Source organism: Dipteris shenzhenensis, chromosome 6 (genome assembly GCF_047967505.1).
Source record: "Dipteris shenzhenensis isolate YYH24624 ecotype China chromosome 6, Dip_SZ_1.0, whole genome shotgun sequence".
Taxonomy (NCBI): domain Eukaryota; kingdom Viridiplantae; phylum Streptophyta; class Polypodiopsida; order Gleicheniales; family Dipteridaceae; genus Dipteris; species Dipteris shenzhenensis.
This window is the reverse complement of record NC_141601.1, coordinates 15,200,275-15,223,085: the sequence shown is the minus strand read 5'-3', so window position 1 is coordinate 15,223,085 and position 22,811 is coordinate 15,200,275. Positions and strand designations below refer to the sequence as shown.

The following is a 22,811-nucleotide window of genomic DNA, read 5'->3' as shown; positions in this document are numbered from 1 at the left end:
ATCCTAGGCCAAAGGAAGGTGGCTAGCCATAAACAAGTTTGAAGTGACCTTAACATTCAAACTGCTTACACCAAATGACAATTCACAGGAGCTGAACATTGTCTAATATGATGATCTATTTCTAGAGTGAGCTTTGCTACAAGGTTAGAGCAAAGCCAAAGATGCGCAAGCAAATAATTTCTTCAGCTTCCTACCAAAAAATACAATTGAAGACCCTAGACACACGTGCCTAGGAGTTGGTCCAAAAAGCATTAAAGGCAACCATGGGACGACAAGCAAGCTGGGCAAATTATCTTAAGTTTCAGTTGGCAAATTGTTCTTGTGTTGACTTTGTGATTGGCTTGATAAGGAGGAGCATATAAAGTGAAGGAACATGCATGCCTTCTACAACTTAAAGTTGGTTTTGTCATATCATCACATGGGGAGGCATGATGGTGCACATGTGGCAGAGTAGGAAGGGTTATGATTTAGAGGGAAAGTTATGTGGGGGGAATGAGTTGTAGGGGATGAGGTGACAACCTAAGATTCATGTGATGAGGAAGGCTAGATAATAATACAATAAAATAAAAACACCAACAAAAAGAAATGATGTAGACAAGGGGCCAAATACAAGGAAGGGTACTAGGGGAGAACTTAAAGTCAAAATTGAGTGAAAAAGAACGCAAACACATAGATAGATAGATAGATAGATTTATTGAGAGAGAGAGAGAGAGAGAGAGAGAGAGAGAGAGAACTTAGGATGTTTGACAATCTAGTTACACAAGTTCTTTACAGATTGATTCCTCTTATACCCACATGGCTACTTTCATCCTACACTTATAATGTATGGCATCAACGCGTGCATCTAGTTGCACACCTTGAAGGCCATGATAGATCCATATCCATTTGTTCTGGCTTGTAGTTTTCCTCTGGTTCAAGCATGGGGTGTTCGCGATTGAATGAGGAAGAAACCCATCATGCCATAAAGTTAAAATTCCATCCCAACCTTACATTATTGATTGTGGTGACACTGGCTTTTTTCTAGACCCTTTGGATGTTCTTAGACAATATAATGGCTTATCCATTTGGATGTGTGATGTATGTGCTGACGTTGTAGAATGCTCATAGCATTTTGTATAGGATGCGATGTGTAATGGCAATACGGTCATGGTCTCCATGAGATTGTTGGCAGTGTTGTTACGTGCCCATCTCTTAGTAGTGGGTTGTGCGCAGTCTTTGGGACCAAATGTCAAGTGTGATTAGAATTAGGGGTCGTTGGGACTTGGCATTACATGGAAGGCATATGGGGAGAAGTATGCAAGTCAAGCCATATAGCATGAAAAGAGTTGGGTATACAAACCAAGGTGTGTGGCATGAAAAGTTGATTAACATTGGTCATAATTTCGGAGGCACATGTTATCAAGGTTAGCATGGGGGGTGAGGTAAAGTGATAATGCTGAAGAACGATGCAGGTTGTGGGACAACATCATATGATATGAAGGAAAGAGCCTGGGGAGCCCTTCCTTGATAACCAAGCGGGTGAGTCGCGATGGCTTTGATCTTAATGAAAAAGGCAACTCATGCCTGCCAAAGGCCGAGGTGAGGCAATTGGCAAATGATGGAAGGATGATCCTTGGGGCGACATGCAAGCAGGTCAACCATGCCAATGACTACAATCTCATTGTTCGATTGACAAACACGCACTGATGCTAGGAAATGGGCGATGGTGGTGAAAGGCAAGCAAAGGAGAGTGGATATTGGAGACTTTCCCTTGTTAAGGCTAGTTACACACACTAAAACCCCGTCTGGGCGGGCCGAGCTACATAGAAATGGTTGAATTTTCCTATTGCTTTAGAGGGTTTAAGGCCCACCAAGTGTAGCGTATTAAGTTTTGGTTGAAAAGAAATCCCTCGCCCAAGTGCTTGGGTGGGGGTCTTGCCATCCAACTTGGCGAAATTTGCAGGACCTATCAAGGTCCGCAATGTGGCTTCTCATTGTTAATAGTTTGGGTGGGTAGGTGGGCGACCCGACTTGCCAATGTGTAATTGCCCTAAGATTCGGGGTAGCTCAGATTGCCCCCATTCACACACACACACACACACACACACACACACACACACACACACTCGCACACACACACACACACCCCCCCCTCACGAGAGAAAAAGTGACGAGGTGAAGTGGAGGATGAGAGAGGTGAGTGCGGTGTAATTGCCCTAAGATTTGGGGTAGCTTGGAGCAACTCCATCCATCTTTTTAAGTTAGCTCTGTCTCTCTCTCTCTCACTCACTCACTCACTCACTCACTCACACACACTTACACACACACACACACACACACACACACACAGACAGACAGACAGACAGACAGACAGACAGACAGAGACCTCGTGAGATAAAAAGCGATGAGGCGAAGCGGACGACGAGAGAGGTGAGTGCGGTGTGGAGAGGTGGAGAGAGAGAGAGAGAGAGAGAGAGAGAGAGAGAGAGAGAGACGCTCCAAGGGGGCTGGCTGGGTGGCCACCTTAACGTCCACGACCTACCCCATGGTTCAGCACGCACCCGTGAGACGGAAAGAAGGTTTCCCGGTGGCCATTCTCGACTGTCAACGCGCTCCACTCTACCTCCGTTGCTTTCCTGGAGTCCCTTTCTATCCATCATCAGAGCAGCTCCCTTACCTTCTTCTTCCCCTCCATGGCTTCACTCTGTATCTTCTTCTTCTTCCCTCCATTATGCTCCGTCGCTTCGCCCATTGCTCGCTCCTTTGCCTCCCTCGCCTCCTCCCCAATCCCCTCCCCCCCCCCCTACAGGTACCTTTCATCTTCCTCAGGTTTCATTTTTATGTTTTTCGAGCTAGCTCCCGCCTCCGCGCACTGTCAGGGTACGCCTGCTATGGCGTCGAGATGAAGCTATGGCGTAGATAGATTAAGCTATGGTGAAGACGCTCCAACTGGCCAGCAGCTCAACTAGGACGATTGCATCGCGGCTCTCTCGTTCCGGGAGAGCGTCGTGTCCTAGAATGCATTCCTTTCCCCCTTGTCGCGGGATGGCTATATCATCGGGAAAGATTTTTCATCCGTTCTGTCTCTCTCTCTCTCTCTCTCTCTCTCGGGGATGCCTGTAGTGAGCTGATTGACTTAAGATAAGTTTTTTTTACATAATTCGCGGATTTTGTGTTGCTTGTTTACTTTCGGTTGGATTTTGCAGGCACCACTGCTGCACTTCCTTCTTGCTTGAATTCCTAAACAGTCAACTCCACAAAACTCATTAAGTTGTAGCGATGGACTGCAACTGTGTCGAGCCACAATGGTCGCCGGACGATCTCTTCATGAGATATCAATACATTTCGGATTTCTTTATTGCGCTGGCTTACTTCTCGATACCCTTGGAACTTATCTATTTTGTGAAGAAGTCGGCTGTATTTCCGTACAGATGGGTGCTGGTACAGTTTGGGGCTTTTATAGTACTCTGTGGTGCCACGCATCTAATAAATCTGTGGACCTTCACTACCCACTCACGGACGGTCACGCTGGTGATGACCATCTCAAAAGTACTGACCGCTGTGGTTTCATGTGCCACCGCACTCATGCTTGTCCATATCATTCCCGATCTACTGAGTGTCAAGACACGGGAGCTCTTCTTGAAGAATAAAGCTGCAGAGCTCGACAGGGAAATGGGGCTGATCAGGACTCAAGAAGAAACTGGGAGGCATGTGAGAATGCTGACTCAAGAGATAAGAAGCACATTAGACAGGCACACGATTCTTAACACTACACTCGTGGAACTAGGGAAGACATTAGCATTGGAGGAGTGCGCTTTGTGGATGCCTACACGTAATGGACTAGAGCTACAACTCTCTCACACGCTTCGGCTACATAACCCAGTGTCGATGACTGTACCCATTCATCACCCTACGATCAAACAAGTGTTTAGTAGCCTCAGAGCCATGGTTATTTCTCCTAATAGCCCCGTAGCTATGACACGCCCTCGAACAGGGAAATACATGGCTGGTGATGTAGTAGCCATGCGGGTACCATTGTTGCACCTCAACAACTTTCAAATTGCTGATTGGCCAGAGCCGTCAAAGAGGCCATATGCTCTTATGGTGCTCATGCTACCATCTGACAGTGCCCGCAGGTGGCATGTCCATGAGCTGGAATTAGTTGAGGTGGTGGCAGAACAGGTAAAGTTGTTCAGACTTGAGACCAGGTTGTGAAATTGGTTGTGTATGTGGAGTTTGCAAATTTTAGTTAATAGTCATGCTCAATGAAATTACATCTGATATATGTAGTCCCTTTGAAGTCATGTGTATTGACTGCTAAGCAGTGTATGCACAATTGTCACACTTGGTTGCACAGTTGTCATGATTGTATTATGTCTTCAGAGTCTTTAGCAATGTTCGTCTTGTCACAGCAATCTGACTTGCTTACTCTATCCGTGAGGTTGCAGTATAAAGGGAACAGTGGTTGTGATTGTCAATATACATCTGTAAAGGATTTGGAAAGTTTATGAGTTGTAACAGGAATCTGACTTGCTGCTGCTTTCTATTAGGTAGCAGTTGCCCTCTCACATGCTGCAATTTTAGAGGAGTCAATGAGGGCACGGGATCTGTTAATGGAGCAAAATGTTGCACTGGATATGGCTCGAAGGGAGGCAGAGACAGCAATTCGAGCACGGAATGATTTTCTGGCTGTGATGAACCATGAAATGCGGACCCCAATGCATGCAATCATTGCATTTGCATCTCTTCTGAAGGAAACTGATTTGACTCCTGAACAAAGGTCAATGGTTGAGACCGTCTTGAAAAGTGGCAATCTTCTTGCAACACTGATCAATGATGTACTGGATCTTTCGAGGCTAGAGGATGGGAGCCTTGAACTCGACATACGCACGTTTAACTTGCCTGCTGTGTTTCGAGAGGTATTTGATGCTTTTTTTGGGGGGAGTACATCAAATGTTTTTGATCATGTGGAATGTATGTTCCATTGAGGTGTACTACACCCTCCATTGGGCTCACGTTTTGTCACCTTTCAAGCCAGAGCATGATGGTGTGCATACATGAAATCCTAAAGGGGACATGCAATCTGCACCTATTTTTGAAGTTGTGATGAAGTAGGGATGTTTACTGTGTTACACTACACTTTGCTGTGTGATCTGGTGATGTGAAAGCTGCATGTGATCTTTTTTATAATCTTAAGTGTGGGAGTCTTCTCCTTGTCCTTTAGTGCTAGCCTTCGTCTTGGCTGAGTCTGCCCTTCACCTCCGGAGTGCCAACAGAAACTCAGTACCAAGACTTTGTATAAATGGATGCTCAAGTATGTGTGGGTGTGTGGCTTTGTATGTGTGAGATCATATCTTTATACTATGGTCTACACCCACTGTTGGGTGCTCATGACGGCAGTGGGGATGTCATAGTAGCTAGTCCCTGCTATGCGTGATGGAGTTTATGGTTTTCGATCTTATGAGCGACTATTGTGAGATTGAAACTGCACTATGTTGTGTTTTTAGAGGAGCCCAAGAAACTTGGACACTCATTGCAGTTATGGAATTATGCATGTTTGCTTGTCAACAAGTTATAATAGGTCATCCCCATGTCTTACTGTCTCTTGGTTTTGTATGATTACTTGATGATTTTCTTTTGTGGTAGATTTGGCAACGGACTTGATTCATGAGATTCATACAGACAGACCAGCCATGAAAATTGCAGTGTTTGCTGTAAAAATGTCAAGAGCATGTTGCACCTCTGTTTTATAAATGCATAGGAATGCTGCTCCAAAGGATGGGTCTACATCTGACATGCACGAGTTATGGCATGCCATGTTTGGGCATGTGAATTATGGCAGCCTAATGTTGCTGCAGAAACATGGTATGGATAGAATATGGCTCATGTAGAGATGCCACCAAAGCATGTGTATGAAGGGTGCATCTTGGGTAAAATGCACGGGAATGCTGTCTGAAATGATGGGTCAGTTGTTAGCACTTAGCCTTGGTATGGCCTTGTAGGCTAGTTGGGACATTTGGTCCTAGTCCTGGTCAAGCACTTGAATTGGGGCCATATAGTGGCCACTCTTGTACTTCCTCATTATCCATTTGCAAGTACTCTCAGTTCCTTCAGCTGCTGTTTGCTCTCTTGCATTCCTCTTCAGTTCCATTGCGCCTTGCACCCAACAGTGGTATCATGGCAGGGTCTTGCTCCGGACTGCTTCCCCCAACTTGCATTTTTGCTGCTCCATGTCCGAGCTCACAGTTCGTCACTACAGTTTTTACGCTGCCTTGTTGGAGGACCATTGCTGTAGTAGCTGACAGCTTCAGCATCAGTCATTGCGTGAATTGGTTTGTAACTTGCAGTAGTCTGTCCCCTTACGTTGAGGCCAACTTCAGAATTGCCTACTTCTGCAATTTCGTGTGTACAACCTACTGCTGCAATCTCATTCGTACAGCCTACTCTTGTAATTTTGTCCATACAACGCAAGGCTGCCCATATATGTTACAGATGACTCCGTGGTACACACTGTATCATCGATCGTACATCTTGCGTATAGCTGTCCGTACACTGTACGACTCTCTGTACAACCTTTATCACACATTCGTAAATACGAGACATGTCCGTATAGGCGCTGCATCTTGTCCATACAGGCCCTGCGTCTCAACCGTACAGGGGCTTTCTGCCCGTAAAGTTTTTGGCTGTGAATCGTCTGAACACGTATTGCTTCGCTCCAGGTCACGTTTGCAGGTTTTGTCAACATTCTTGACTTTGTGCCTGCCCGGCTTGTCAGATTTTGGGGCTTTTGTGTAAATTGCACACTTGCAGACAAATTTGGGGCTTTCCCTCTTTTGGGTGTAATTTCCCTCTTTTGGCATTTGGCTGCAATTTTGCCAGTGGAAAAGGCATTTGGCATTTTTCCACTCAGTGTGAGTGAGAATTTAAGACATTTTCTATTTTAGTAGTCTGATTTGGCAGATTTTGGGGCTTTTTGAGGCAAGCGACAGCTCATTGTAGACATTGCATGTTGGTACAGTGACATTGAGCATAATTTTCAACCTGCCCTCTTCTTTCGCATACTTTCCTTAGAAACCCAGTATAGCTGATTATGCTTGGGCACTGGTGATGACATAAGTGTTGCTTTGCTTGCTAATTATGTCTTCCTTTTGTTTTTCAAAAACTTTTTGTTACCTCTTTTTTCTTCTCTTCCGTTTTCTCTTTTATCTTTTGTGTAAATTTTTGGACCTTAGAACAACAAAAAAAGTAAATTTGTACGATTGGATATATTCTAGTCTAACAAAGGAATATATACTTTCCTTTTTTGGAAATTTGGGGCTTTTGTAGGATTGCCTTGGGGTTCAATTTCAGGTCACTTTCGAGCATTTGTAGGGCAGCTTTATGCTTTTGGAGCATTGACATTTGCAGATTATTGCAGTCACATATTGTAGGGCAGCCTTTTGCATTTTGGCTTAGTGTTTGAGCAGCCTACTCACTTGCAGAGCTTTTGCTGTCTTTTTTGGGTTGGCATTTGCAGATTTGCAGTTCGCGTTTGAGCAGCCAGCTCATTGCAATGATTTGTAGGGCACTTTCTTTCTAGGGAATTTTCATTTGCAATGGCAAACCATGAGTCATTTGGAATGCTTTCCCTGCGGACAAGCTTGATGGTACCAACTATCCCATGTGGTTGTCATTGGTGTGCCACTTGCCGGTATCTAGGAATTTCTAGGGTTTGTATTTGTATCCGAGACTAGACGTGTCTCTTCAGCATAAGCATCTGTTGCCCCAGCAGCTACTGCCACTGTCACTTCTCGTTCATCTACCACTGTTGCTGCACCGCCTTCCACACTCGAACAAATACGTTGGGATCAGAGAGATGCATAGACCTGTGTTATAATTGCTATGAATAGCACGAGGGTTGTTATTCTTTACATTTGGTTTTGCGAGGCAGCCAAGGCTGCATGGACACTTTGGCCAGTCTATAGTAGATTCCCAATGAGGCCCGGGCTGCCTATTTGCGCAGGCAGCTGCATGGTGTTAAGATGATTGAAGGGGACAGGGTGGATGCCTATCTCCACATGTCAAGGACTTTAGAGAGCAGCTCATCAATGTTGATGAGATTGTCCTAGATTCACAGGTAGTGTCCACGACACTCAATTGGCTCCGTCACTCAACCCTGGGTTTGCTACGACATTGAGGCTAGTGGCCATGGATAACCCCACCTACTATCCCTTTGATCAACTTGTTTCCCCATTCTTGCATGAGGAGCAGTCATCAAAATAGAGCTACTTCTACTCATGTAGATTAGGCCTTTGCCACAGAGCACAAGGACAAAGGCAAAGGGGGAAAATTACAGCAAGCCCAGACCTTCATCTAGCACCTCATCGTCTCCTCCTCCTGCTGATGGGAAGAAGAAGCGCTGTAATTTTGTAGGAAACCAGGTCATGGCATCTTTGAGTGCCGGAAGCACATTGCTTCCAAGAAGATTAAACAACATCAGGGGTTTGCCGTCACAAATTCACATGCTGTCCATGAGCACAGCAATGAGGCAGCCCATGTTGCTCACAATGAGTGGGCATTTGTTGTGACATGCCATTATACCGTGTCATTGGACTACTGGTATTGCGATAATTCTTTCTATCTTAAATGGTGCGTTGCCCTATTAGTGGATTTAGATGCTCGTTTGGGAGAGACTAAAATGAAATTGTTTAGACGTCACAAGCAGTTGTAGCTTGAATGAAGAGATTTTGGACTACTTTTTGATTAGCCTTCTCCTTTAGTGCTAGCCTTCGTCATGGCTGAGTCTGCCCTTCACCTCTGGAGTGCCAACAGAAACTCAGTACCAAGACTTTGTATAAATGGATGCTCAGGTATGTGTGGGTGTGTGGATTTGTATGTGTGAGAGCATATTTTTATACTATGGTCTACACTCACTGTTGGGCGCTGATGACATCAGTGGGGATGTCATAGTAGCTAGTCCCTGCTATGCGTGATGGAGTTTATGGTTTTCAATCTTATGAATGACTATCGTGAGATTGAAACTGCACTATGTTGTGTTTTTAGAGGACGAGTTTGGGAATGTTTCTGGATTCATCTAGGTACGTGCTTCAAAGCAATCACATCATGCATGCATTTCAGACAGTGAGTTATGCTCCCCAGAACAATGCTTGTTATCCTGTCAAAGGAATTGGACAGGTTGAGGTTATTACTGTGTTGGGGGATACAATGACTCTTTTGGAAGTCTTGTCTTTTCCTGGTATAAAGAAAAATCTGATTTCCATCTCATCCATTTTTGCCAATGGCTTCAGGGTTGTCTTTGATGGTTATCGTTGTGTGGTTTATGAGAATCGGCATGATAACTGGGAGAAAGCTGTATCATCTGGATGCATATGAAAAACAGCTAGCTATTGTGAAGCTAATGCGCTGGCCTATGCTGCTGAATCTGTCATTTCAGACACACACTTGTGGCATGAGAGGTTGGGGCACCTCAATTTCTAAAGTCTGGTCAACATGCATTCAGAGGACATGGTTTTGGATCTTCCAAAGTTGGATGCACTTAACAGCACATGTTTGAGGGCTGCTTGTTGGGAACAGTGCATGGGTTCTCAATCCCAAAAGATGGGACCCTTAGTGCATAAAGGAAGTTGCATTTAGTGCATAGTGATGATGCAGACAGCTTCTCTTGGGGGTTTCTATTATTTCGTCACTTCTGTGGATGACTACACCAAGACACATTCCTGACACCTTGCAACAGAATGGTGTAGAATGGGTCCTTAATGAATGGCCAAGTTTATGCTTAAGGGCAAGTCTTTGCCTAATAAATTTTGGGTAGATGCTCTCGTGTGTGCAAACTACGTGCTGAATCGGGCATCTACTTGGGCATTGAAGACGATTACACCTTATGAGGCATGAATAGGTCGTAAGCCGGTGCTTTCTCACGAGGGTGTTTGGATCTTTAGCATTTGCTCATATTCCCTCTCAGTTGAGGCATAAGCTGGAATATAAGGCCATCAAGTGCATTTTCATTGGCTACAGCTTACAGAGCAAAGATTACAAGTTGTTTCAGTCTAGCAAATGCAAGGTAATTGTCAGTAGAGACGTGGTTTTTGCTGAGCATGCAGCTTTACCTTGGCTAGACTGTAAAAAACAGCCATCAATAGAAGCCTGTGATGTATTTGATTCCATAATGCCCTTCCCTTCACAAAATTTGATGACACTTTGCAGAATCAAACTCCGCCTACTTCTAGCAGCTTGTAGCCTCCTTAGATTCCACATGCTCAGCCTGATTTGCAGCCACATGATGCACCTGCAATTGATCATGCAGTCCAAGAGGAGAATGCTACTATTAGACAGCAAAAGACAGTGCCAAGGTGGCTCTTGGACAATTTATGAGACAGCAAGCAAGCTAAGCCCTTGGTTGCTAGGTGCACAACGACAGATGCATGGCAATTTTCTTGAGCTTGATGTAGCATTGATTGCCACTTCTTGTTACAAGGAACCTCTATGTCACTGAGATAGCAACGAATGGATCCAGGTCATGAGAGCTGAATCATGCAAATGGCACATGGGAGTTGGGTGACTTGCCAGTAGGCAAGCGTGCCATAGACTACAAATTGAAGTGGAAAGCTGATTGCCACAAAGCCTGCCTTGTTGTGAAAGGTTGTGCCCAACAACATGGCATTGACTTGGAAGTTGGAGGAGACATTTGCTCCGACTTCATGCATTACGACCACTTTGTGCGTCATTGCTCTTGCATCTTATAGGCATTGGGAGGTACAGCAGCTGGACATTAAGACCACTTTCCTTCATTGGGAGTTACATGAAGAGATATGTCACCCATCCAGGAGTTGAGGCTGAAGGTTCTGAAAATCAGGTATGCCTGTTGAAAAAGGCCCTCTATGGTTTGAAGAAGGCACCGGTGGGCATGGTATGCCAAGGTACATTCTTTTTTGCTATGCCTTGTGTTTCATAACAGCCCTACAGAGTCCACTCTTTATGTCTAGAAGAATGAATCAAATATGTGGATGACGTGCTTATCACTGGGCCAGGCACTCAGAAAATTGCAAATTTCCAATAGAAATCATTTGCAATGTCAAATATGGGCAGGTTGCACTACTATCTAGGCATCGAGTTTGCTAATGTTGAGGGGGGCATATTGATGAGCAATCCAAATATATTGAACAACTCTTGTAGCGCTTTCATCCAATTCGAGGATTGTAAGCTGGTTTCTACCCCATTTGATGCAAGTCGTTATCAGCATGCTATGGGCTGCCTTATTCACTAAAATATCATACATGGCCTGATTTGTAGTATGTTGTTTCCCAGATAAGTAGGTACCATAGTTCCCACGAGTTTTGGAAACGGGGAAACGGTGTTTCGATCACTAGAAGAAACGGTGGAAACGGAGTTTCGGTTTTTAAGGTTAATAAAATATATTATATATATAATAATGATTGATACATATGTCATACAACAAGGCTTGAGAGGAGAGGGCAAGGGTTGAGGAGAGCAAGGAGAAGAGGAGAGCAAGAAGGAGAGGTTTGAGAGGAGAGCAAGGAGGAGAGGAGAGGGCAAGGGCTGAGGAGAGCAAGGATGAGATGCTAGAGAGGAGAGCAAGGAGGAGTGGCCGCGGGCTGAGAGGGGGTTCGGAGGATGAGAGGAGAGCAAGAGGAGAGGCTAGAGAGGGAGAACAAAAACTGCCCTACCCGCCAATGGGGTTCTTACTCTGTGGTTGAGGCGGGTGTGTGTTTTTTTTTTTTGTGTGTGTGTGTGTGCTGGTACTTTTGCTTCTATAGCTGAGCATTGGTGTCTACAAGCTCTTACTATATACATTTCCCTGGCTAGGCTCCAAAGGCACTGCACCAAAAAATAAATAAAAATAATGGCTTGCCGGAAACATTGTTTTTGTTTCGGGTGCCCAGAAATGCCATTTCTAGGCACTATGGCATGTACATGCACAAGCCCAGCACACATCATTGGTAGGCAACGAAGCAGGTCTTCCGTTACGTGAAGGCCACACAACACTTGGGACTGTTCTATGGTGATTAGTCTTCACTGGATTTGGTTTCATGCTTGGCTCTTCATGCATTTCTTAGTTCAGCAAGAAGCGTAGTTGCTACTTCCAGTTGTGAAGTTTAATACAGAGGGTAGCCTTCATAGCGACAATAAAGTGTGTTTGGCTTCGTAAGCTACTTGTAGATCTTGATGTCAGCAAGACCCCCTCTACCATGATCTACACTGATAGCTAGAGTGCTTTGATCATTGTGCGTAATCCTATCTTTCATGTGCTGCTATATCCATGATGAATAAAAAGATGTGCAACCATAATATAGTTTGCATATAGACCTAAGATGTATGCAGGATAATTCAAGGGGGGTTTGTTAGCTCTTAGCCCTAGTATGGTCTCGTAGGCTACATAGTTACATAGTTTACACGTTTCATACAGCCCAAATTTTGGGTAGGGTTCCTAGGCACAGAGAAGGGGCCAAAAAAAGCGATTTGATGCATTTCACCGCCGCCCGTACGCTCCGTACACCCCATCTGTACAGCCCGTACACAGTCCGTGCAGCCCGTACATGCCCTCTTGCTCATTCTCGAGGTTTGTGCCCCCAATCATCCCCAATGTGCATTCAATTGTCCTTTCTACGGTCTGCTCTTTCGTCTGAATTTGACGCTGCATCCTTTCATGCAGGCTGAAATCTGATTTTTTTGATTTTTCTGAAATCTGACTTTCCTCTCTCGATTCATCCGCTCATCTTGCATGCATGATGCAGGCTTTTTGCAAGCAAGAAGATGCCTTGAAAAGGTATTGCATTGTGGAGACCTTCAATTCCTCTGGTGCATACTATGATAAGAGTGGCACAGTCAAGTGAACCTGCAGCTTTTGTCCTGAGCCGCATCATGGGACATTTCAGAGATTGCAGGCTCACTTTTCCCGAACAAAGGGCTTTAGTGTTGACCCTTGTTCTCGTGTGTCAAAGGAGGTGTATGATGGCTCGAAGGCCTGTAAAGCTAAAATGCTAGGGATTCCAATTGATAGAGTCAATGCATGGGATGAGCCTGAATTAAATATCTCAGCTATTCCAGCATCAATGATGGAGGAGAATAACATTTTTGTAGATGTCGTAGCCTTCAAGCTCTACGTCCGGAGCTAAAAGAAGTGCCCTTCCCTTGTTTAAGCGAGGAGATATGAAGGCAGCCATGCAAAAGACAGCTATGAAGGAGGCAACTAGAGAGGTAACAAAGTTGTGTGTGCAATGTGCGTTGTCTTTCAATATTACTCGAACCCCTCGTTGGAAGTCTGCTATGCGAGCTATCTCGTGTATTGCGTGTGAGTGGGAGGGTCCGAGCTATGAGACATTGCTTACAAAAGAGCTTCACCATGAGAAAGAAGCATTGATGAGAGAGTTGGAGCCTCTGAAGGGAACATGGCAGAAGTATGGTTGTACCTTGCTATGTGATGGCTAGTCAGATGTGAGGAAAAGAAATGTCTACAACATTCTAGTTTCCTCTTGCAAAGGAGCTATGTTCCTTCGTGCTATAGCTTCAGGGACAGTTGTGACAGGTGCATATATACGGTCTCATTTGCGCACAGCTATCCTTGAGATTGGTGCAACAAATGTGGTGCAGGTGATCATAGATAATGGTTCCAATTGTGTGTCCATGGGAAGGATGCTTGAGGATGAGTTTCCCACTATTGTTTGGACACCGTGTTCTCCTCATAGTTTGGATCTTGCCATTGAGGACATGGTGAAGTTGCCTTGGGTTTCTGAGATATTTTCTAAAGCTTTGAGCATGGTAAATTTTGTAACCAAAAGACCCAAGGTCTTGAGCATGTTCAGGGAAAATAGTGACCTTGAGCTTCTAAAGCCCTCAAAGACACGGTTTGCTTATATGTTCATAATGTTGGAGAGGGTTGTTCGAGTGCCGCATGGCTTGCTGTATACAGTTGTTTCCCGTGACTTGCAGGAGCAATGGGAGGATAGGAATGAGCCCAAAGCAATTGGTTAGGAGAGAGGTGCGTCCTGCCATGATAGCCAAGTATAGAGAGAAGAAGAAGAGAGAAAAGTGAGGAGAGAGGTGCTCGCTATCGCGCTAGCCAAGTGTAGAGAGAAAGAAAGAGAAGGGGGTGAGAAAGGAGAGAGAGGGGGGAGGAGAGAGGTGCTCGTTGCTGCCATTGCATCCAAGTATAGAGAGAGAAGAAGAGCAGGAGAGATTCTTCTCCAGTTGAGCTCCTCTTTCCTCGACATAACTTTGGCCCTGGTGGAGCAAAGCCCGATTTTCCTCAACCCACTTGTAGTTTTCCTCATTTCATGGTACCATGGATTCACGGTGGATGACATGGATTCGATGCACCACGTGCCATGCTTACCAGTGAGCCTTAGGTTCATTGATCTTCCGAAGGAGTACCGCTCCGTTTTTGGTGTTTTGGCACAGTGTTGGTGTCGCTGTCCACGCTCGATTCTAGTTGAAAATGGGGTCCCTCGACTCATGGTGATAGCAGGATTCTGGAGTTCTTGCCTAAGGAGATCTTGTTTGAGATCTTAAATGGGGCTATTCTCGTCAGAGGGTTGAGGTTTTTGGACTCCCAAAGTAGTGCCTTCATTGCAGATAGATGGGACACTTTGTGAGAGCCAGGTTGTGCACTACAAGAAGAGCTGCCGCATAGATGTCACCTCCTATAGGACAACGACGAGAGCGCTATGCAGCCATACCTCCGCACTTAGATAGACATCAGCATGCGGCCTAGACTCCTTGGGTTGAGCCTTTTTACGGGGCTTGGACTTGGGTGGATCGAAGGAAACTGGCCAGCGTGTTGTGAAGAATAACAAATGCCGGGCACATCGCCGTCAATAGTGAGGATGGGACTCTCACCAGCCCGTTATCTCAAGAGGAGCAGGCGGAGGGAGGCCTCACAGGTCAACCTCAACACTTCACCTTTTGGGGGGTAGTGAATTGGGCCCGTGAGGAATCTCAACCTATCACAATCCTTCTCTTGGATTTTGAAAAGGCTTATGGCATGGTGGAGTTTCTAAAGGACACCATGGAGAGGTTGGGCTTTTTCGATAGATGGATTCGAGGGGTCATTGCCTTGTATGCAAGGTGCATTGCTAGATGCTTATTGGAGGTCACATATGGGAGGCCTTCTTCCTTTCCTACTCAGTACGGTAGGGCTGCCCTCTTGCTTCTTTTCCTCTTTCTCTTTGTGGCGGAGGCACTAGAGTCTTTTTTGGGCTTTCAGGTAGCGGGACTTACTAGGTTGCGGCTATTGATCCGTTGGAGGAGATATTAGAGTCTGAGTTTGCAGATGACATGACACTCTTTGTGGAGGGCATGACGGAGAGGTCCGGGGGGTCTTAGAGAGCATCTGGGGCTAGGATCAACTAGGCCAAATTAGTCGGCTTCCTCTTAGCGACTGAGGAGGTTCAAGACATCCCGGATTAGGGGCACATGTTTGGCTTTCGTCGGATTCCACGAGGGTAGATAACAAGGTACTTAGGGTGTTAGGTGGGCATCGACATCTCAGTTGAGCAACAAATTGCCCCCATGCTGCAGAGTGTGTGATGCAAGCTTGTATATTGGAGCTTGATCAAACTCTCCCTAGTAGGATGGGCCCTCGTGGCGACAGCCTTGTACAAAACTCGTGCTGGTGTTTTCCTAGGGGATGCATGGGACAGCTCAGGTGCTTATTGCACAATTTCTTGTGGCAAGGTCGGACGATATGAGGAACACTAGAGCCAAGATCGCTAGTAGATGGTGATCTTGCACCAGGCAGAGGGAGGGCTTGGCATCATGGACCTGGAGATGCATAGCAGAGCCCTTTTGGGCAATTGGTAGTGCGGGGTCTCACTCTAGTCTTGGAGCCCTGAAAGCTCTTGCTTCAAGGAGGGTTTCTTAGGAACACATCCCACAGAGAAGTTTAGTGGTAGCAGCCCTACATGTTGATCTTTTCAGAGGCTCCTCTCACAGGGAAGGGCTTGCAGTTGATGAGGAGTCTTCACAGAGTTTGGCAATGCTTGTATGGAGGATTATGTGGGCTAGCCCTTGGTGCCGTGAGGAGTCCAAGGGATAGCTCCTTCTGTGGAACGCGTAGGTTCGAGGTCAAGAGGGTTTCATGCTGAGGAAATGAACGGACATTGGTTAGGCACAGTGGGATAGTGGCCAAGCCAGTTCATTCGGAGCATGGAGCTGTCTCCCCACCGAGACCCAGGCACGAGCGAGAGACGTATGCTCGCACGCGGTATAGATTAGTGATGGTCTGGAATGCCACATCTAACTGTAGTGGGGAAGCCCCGAACTCAGCCTGAATAATTTGATGGGGGACGGATGGCATGCTATGGATCATCCGTGACAACAAGACAACATGTAATCTCTCCACTCGAGTCCACTCTGTGTTGGATAGATCTGGTCCCTAGCAAGTGCTGTTGTACATGCCCTCAGGTCGGACCAAGGAATAAAAAACGAGTACCTTGGTCCGTGGGTCCTGAAAATGTGAATGGAAGTATTGTCTCTCCGGTCAAGCAAGGGAGGCGTATCCTCTACTCAGACGAACGTGCATCGTCAGCCTAATCGTGAAGATAGGTCCAAAGAATAGAACCCCTAGGTAGGTGTATGATGAGACAATCTCAACTGGTGCCCCGTCAAACGTGAATTGCTCCGTGTGTGCGGCTGCCTTGGAAGTGTTGAAGATAATAACCTTGGTTTTACCAAGGTTGACCTTCAAATCATGGGACTCACAAAAGGCCAATAATGCATCTAGATGTCTCTAGAGCCCCTCAGTAGAGGAGGATAAGAGTACCACATCATTAGCATACAATAGAATTTGGAGCATGTAGCTTGCGTGTGTGCAAGAGCTAGAGCTAGAGAGAGAGAGAGAGAGAGAGAGAGAGAGAGAGAGAGAGAGAGAGAGGTTTGTGGGAGGCCTCACCGGCTTGTGAGACATAGTACAATCTAATAGTTGAAAGCTACCGTGGGCTGAAGCAAAGGGTCGCTAAGGCCCTTGCTGAGTGCTAAAGTGCTAAACTAATAGTATTAAAAACATCTAGTACTAAGAGCTAGTGCTCCAAATACATATCCACGCTTTGTGGTGGCGCTTTTATGATTGTACGTGTTTGCCGAGTCGTCTCTCGTTGTGACGGGGGTGTGTGGTCTCTATTATCTCTGTATCCGATGTGCCATGTTAAGAGTGACACCTTGGCTCGAGAGTAGCGTCTATCGTTCGTGCTCTGGTCTGCCTCTGCATCGTGTGTGGTCTCTATGTCTCCGGCTCCATCACTCTGCGCTGTCTCTTCCGGCCGATCCTTGTTGCCCTCGTGTCGGCTATCTCCTCCTTGTCTCTCTCTCTATGGTCTGGGGCTGACTCAAATGCATAGAAGTAGGTTACATGTCGTGCTCGATTTGTCTTTTGTGGCACTGCCACCTCCTGCTGCCTAATCTCTTGTAATAAGGTCTTTGTGTCATCGCATCTCGATCAGATAGAGGCTAACGCAGACCTGGTCATGGAATTGGGGAGACTAGCCCGAACGCATGCCCCTTCTGAAAGAGACTGTGGTACTGTCCTCGAATCTCATAGTAGGCTGGGCAAGTGCATAAGAAGTGCTCCTCTGTCTCCACTAGTGCTAATGTGTATACCCTGTAGATCCACTGCTCTTGAGACACGTCTGTCTTCCGGATATTGAGGTTTGATGATCACTGCACTCATAGATACTCTCAAGAAATGATCATGATAGAATGGGATCTTGGTGGGAAACTCCTGGTTTCCTCCCCAAGTCCGTGATATATAGAGCTGGAGTAGATCCAACTGTATGATACGGTTGAATTTATCTCGTGTGATGTGGAGGAATGGGGCATCCAAACTGTACTAGAAGGGGGGCAGTCCATCTGAATACCTTGGCTGTCAAACCACTTGGATATGCGTGTGTACCAGGATGTGCGAACCCCATTCTCGGCTAGTTATTTGGACGACTCTAGTGCCAACCTCGGTAGTCTCCAGCTAGGCAAGGCCCAGAAACGGTGGAGGTATGTTTGTGTTTGGAAGATAGTATTGATTGGGAGTGGTGTCATGGCAAATTCTTCCTGTATGATTTGATGAGGGACTGAGGGCTTACTTCAAATCATCCTAGACCCCATAGCCATCTGTAGCCTCTTGAATCTCTGCCACTCGGCCGCTAATAGGTCACTCCCCTAGAAGGGTGCCGCATACATGGCTGTCGGTCTCACAATGTGTCAAAAAGCGCTCCCTTCGTCGGAGGGTTCTGGAAATGTGTCTGAAATCACCGTCTCTCTAGATGAGCTAGAGCCCCTTGCCCTTGTGTGAGTCGTGCCTTGGTTGCATGAGTCATCGTGAAAACTGGCCCTGCAAAGACTGCCCCTAGATAGGTGTATGACTGCATGATCTCAATTGGCTGTCCTCGGTGGCGAGAGAGAGATTGCTAGAAGAGACTTTTGCTCCTACTTCTAGGCTGTCCTTTATCAGATGCATTGTTGCACTGGCTGCTGATCGGTCAGCTGGATATAAGAACAGCCTTCTTAAATGTGGATTTACAGGAAGTTTTTGTGAACCAACCCATTGGTTTTGTTCTGGCCGGAAACCAAGATGTGTAAGCTGAGAACAGCACTTTATGATCTCAAACAAGCTATCAGAGCTCGATATAAGAAGATACATGCCTCCTTTGTCAGCCATAAATTCAGCAACAGTCCAACTGAGAGTACCTTCTATGTAAGAGAGGATCATGGTGTTCTATTTTTGCTCATTGTGTATGTGGATGACATGCTGCTGACTTGGAATAATCAGGTTGCCATCTCAGCTTTCAAAGCTGATTTACAGCAGACATTTGAAATGATAGATTTGTGTCTTTTGCACTATCTCTTGGGCGTACAGTTTATGCAGTTAGATGAAGGCTTAGTGTTCCTTCAGTTCAAGTACATACGGAGGCTCTTGCATAGCTTTGGTTTTCAGGATTGCAAGCCCATTCCTACTCCAGTGGAACCTGGGCTGAAGTTGAGTATTTATGATGCAAGAGAGCCCTATGAAATGGGTATCTATAGTCAGGCAGTATTGGTAAGTGGCTAAGCGTATCTTTTGTTACCTACATGATCTTCAGAATCTTGAATTGTTTTATCCAAGGGGGCCAGCTTGCAGCTATTCAGTGATTCAAACTGGGCAGGTGATACGATACCCAATAGTCCACCAGTGGGACTTGTGTTTTTCTTGGCGATTCATGTGTTGCTACCTGTACCTATTGTAGATTAGCTTTCACTGCGATGGTAGATTGTGTATGGCTGAGAGGGCTACTGGGGGTCGTCATTAGTGTCAGCAGACATCCATACTATGGCTAAGGAGTTCGAGGAGGTTACTTGGAGCCAGTTTCAATAGACACCCACTACCATTCTCACTAATAGTGAATGCTATGGCTGTGGGATGAAATCTAGTTTTCCATGCCTGTACCAAGCACATTGAGATTCACTATCATTGTGTGGAGAGAGGCTTCATGCAGGGAAGATCACATTGACCTACTGCTATACTCAAGACATCATTGTTGATCTTTTCGCCAAGGCAGTATTGTGAATCTTTCTGCAAAGCTTTAGGCATATTTCCTTTTGGTGATTGGGGGGATTTGTTAGATTATGAGTAGTGTGGTATGAACACACCCCTGGGGCGGGCTATCCCTTTGGCTAGGAGGGTTTTCCCCGTAGTGTTAGTATTACGGTTAGTCTCCTATGTAGAGCATATAATACTTATTTTGGTTATTGTCATAACATTACAACTCTTACATTGCCAATACAATTTCTCGTTTTGGTGTTCTTCTCTCATCCCCAAACCTTCACTTTCGCTAAACTGGACATTGTGTTTTTGACTTACTATCTTACCAATTGCTGATTTCTATGAATTGTACAGTAAGAAAGCATCTCTGATTTTGACTACATAAATGCATCTTATGAAAAACATCTCTGCTAATGGATCAGTGTAGGATGCTCATCGGAACCACCATATTGTGAATATTGGATGCGGAGGTTTTTTAGTATTGCTTAAGATAGCAAGATGTTGGTTGTTGACAGGATGTCAGCGTCATGGTGCGCACTGTCTTTCTTTCGCCATCCTTGTTTGTGTGACTGGAAGAATCTTGTTTATCATATATTCTTCAGATCCTTTGCTTGTGGCTAGAAATGTGTTTTGTTTCTCCTGATTATATATTTGACCGTTTACAGGTTCTTAACCTGGTGAAACCCATTGCATCAGTAAAGAAGCTGTCGGTGGCATTACAGTTAGCCCCAGATCTTCCTGAATATGCTGTGGGTGATGATAAGCGGTTGATGCAGACTACGTTAAATGTGGTTGGCAATGCTATAAAGTTTACCAAGGAAGGAAGTGTCATCATTACTGTTTGCTTGGACAGGCAAGAATATTTCAGAGATCCTCGTTTTCCTGACTTCCGTCCCGTTCATGATGATGGACATTTCTTTCTTAGAGTACAGGTGAACTCTCATGGAGTCTCTATTCCTTTCAAATACTGGTCTCCTTTCATGTTCTAGCACATACGATATTCACATAAAAACTCCAGGTTTGAAACAGTTTTTGATCCTGAAGGCGTTTCTCGTCATCTGCAATGCATTGCAGGTTCGGGACACCGGTTTTGGTGTCAGTCCTGCAGATATACCCAAGTTGTTCAACAAATTTGTGCAAGCTGATTCAGCAACTACTCGGAGCTGTGGCGGGACAGGCCTTGGTTTAGCAATTTGTAAGAGGTGGGATTGCCTGCTGGGAGCCTTTGCACAATGTGTTGTGATTGAAATTTCTATAGCCGTTTGCAGCTTTAAACTCTTACGAAAATTTCCTTTGTGGTTCTAGGTTTGTGAGTTTGATGGAAGGTCACATTTGGATAGAAAGCGAGGGTCTAGGAAAAGGCTCCACTGTGACTTTCATTCTGAAACTGCAACTTCCTGAATACTCGAGTGAAATGCGGCAGCTTGCAATTACTACTACTCGAAGTAATATGTGGGCAGACTTTACGGGGATCCGGGTTCTTGTAATTGATGATAGCCCGTAAGTCAGCTTATCTTTCTCTGGATATTTTATAAAATTTACTTTTCATTTTTGGCTGCCATTCAGTCTGACATACTTGTTTCCATTTTTTCTACTGGGATAAAATAGGATCAGGAGCTGCAAAACATGAATGGAGCATAGGACCGTCTGCTGCATGTGATTTTCGTGGTTTTGGTTGATGCACAGTAGGTGCATTTTTGTCTCCATTTGAATTTTGGGTAGACTTCAGGTTAGAAAATCCAGGCATTTACCACTCTTGACCTTGATAGCCTGCTAGAACACAGAGGCGGTTGTAAGATAGCCTAACCCTACGCAACGGAGGAATCATAAACCAAAGGGAGAGCTTTCAACCAGAGGGAAGTTCTTGACTTCAACTTCAATTGAGGTGGTGCACAAAATTGTTTTGCTATGACACTTCAGATCTGGAGTAATAGACAGCAATAAAGAACAATTAAAATAGGTCAAAACCTCACATATGTGCTTCCAGTCAAAATCTCACACATGTGCTTCCAGAAAAATACGTCAAAACCTGACACATGTGCTTGCACAATACCCCCTCACCAAAGTTCGGGATCAGCATGCGGGATGCCATGTTGCGCTGTGAGATTTAACTGCAAAGGGACTCCTGGTTCACAAGCTTACAGACCTCTACACCTCATTGAGCATAAGTTGGCCTTCTCTTTCAATGGTAGAAGTCGTCTCTGGAATTGATATGCTTGACCACCAAGATACACCTCCTGGCTTCAAGTCTCACTTCCTTCATGATCCCTGGATCTTAGGTCTCACTTCCTTGGCTCTGTTTGAAAACCTAGGCATGCACCAGCTATTAGAAATTACCCAACAGAGGGTACACACAGCGGAAGACTTATAGTAATGCCCAGAAGCTCACACATGTGCGTGTGGGATGTGGAATCACAAACTTCTTTACTTAATGTGCATAAAATAGGTGTGCAGACTCATCAATAGACAATGAACCAGCCAGATAGAGAAACCACCAAAATATATTTCCGTCCAAAACTATGGACACAATACAAAATAGATAGATCCAGATGTGGAAAATGGGGAGAGGGTGAGAGACACTCAATTACAGGTTAGAGACAAGAGCTGAGGCACGAACTGATGTTGATAGATTGTGTAATCATAGCAAGTACATAGCCTCATTTATAGGCTGGGCAAGCCTTATCTTCCCACAGAGACACCTCATAGATGAGGTCACACACAAGAGAATCTAGATCCTATAATCTAGGGGAGGAATCACACCTACCACATGAGGTGGCACAAGTGGCCTCAAGACTCTTCACACTCACACAACTGTAGGACACTCCTAGGACTCTAGGACCACACACACTAGGACTCCGATAGTTCCAACAAACTGTCACGATCTGTGACGTATTCCTTTCTCTTTCTAGACTTATGGATGGTTTAATGAATGGACACTTGTGGAAGGGTATGACCTTTCGACGGGACACTTGCCCTTTCGACGGGACACTTCCTAATGAGGCACAACCCTTCACAAGAGACATTCTAATGAAGAGACATTCCTATTGTAATGTACCCTCTCATCAAGGGTCACACCCTTCACAAGGGGTACACACCTCTTCATGCACATACCCTTTGGAGTACACACCTTTTCATGTGTGACTCTTCACTCTCTATATAAGAGAGGCCAAATTGTATGGATGACAATCACATCCACCCTACAGACATTCAAGCAATATAATTATTCCTTGCTCTCTGCTATCTCAGTCTCTTTTCTGTTCCTTAGCACAGTTCTAAATATAGTAAATCTAGGATTTCTTACAGTGGTATC

The 22,811-nt window shown here is 45.3% G+C and overlaps 1 protein-coding gene across 1 annotated transcript in view; it reads left to right on the top strand.

Moving 5' to 3' along the window:
* Window positions 1–3,237: 3,237 nt before the first annotated feature.
* ETR1 (Signal transduction histidine kinase, hybrid-type, ethylene sensor) overlaps window positions 3,238–22,811 on the top strand; it is a 53,474-nt gene continuing 33,900 nt past the window's right edge. The window contains exons 1-5 of the mRNA XM_087375490.1: window positions 3,238–4,161; window positions 4,530–4,898; window positions 20,167–20,433; window positions 20,576–20,703; window positions 20,807–21,001. Of these exons, the coding sequence (XP_087231616.1) occupies window positions 3,259–4,161; window positions 4,530–4,898; window positions 20,167–20,433; window positions 20,576–20,703; window positions 20,807–21,001 (1,862 nt within the window). The 5' untranslated portion in view covers window positions 3,238–3,258. The remainder of the gene's footprint in view (window positions 4,162–4,529; window positions 4,899–20,166; window positions 20,434–20,575; window positions 20,704–20,806; window positions 21,002–22,811) is intronic.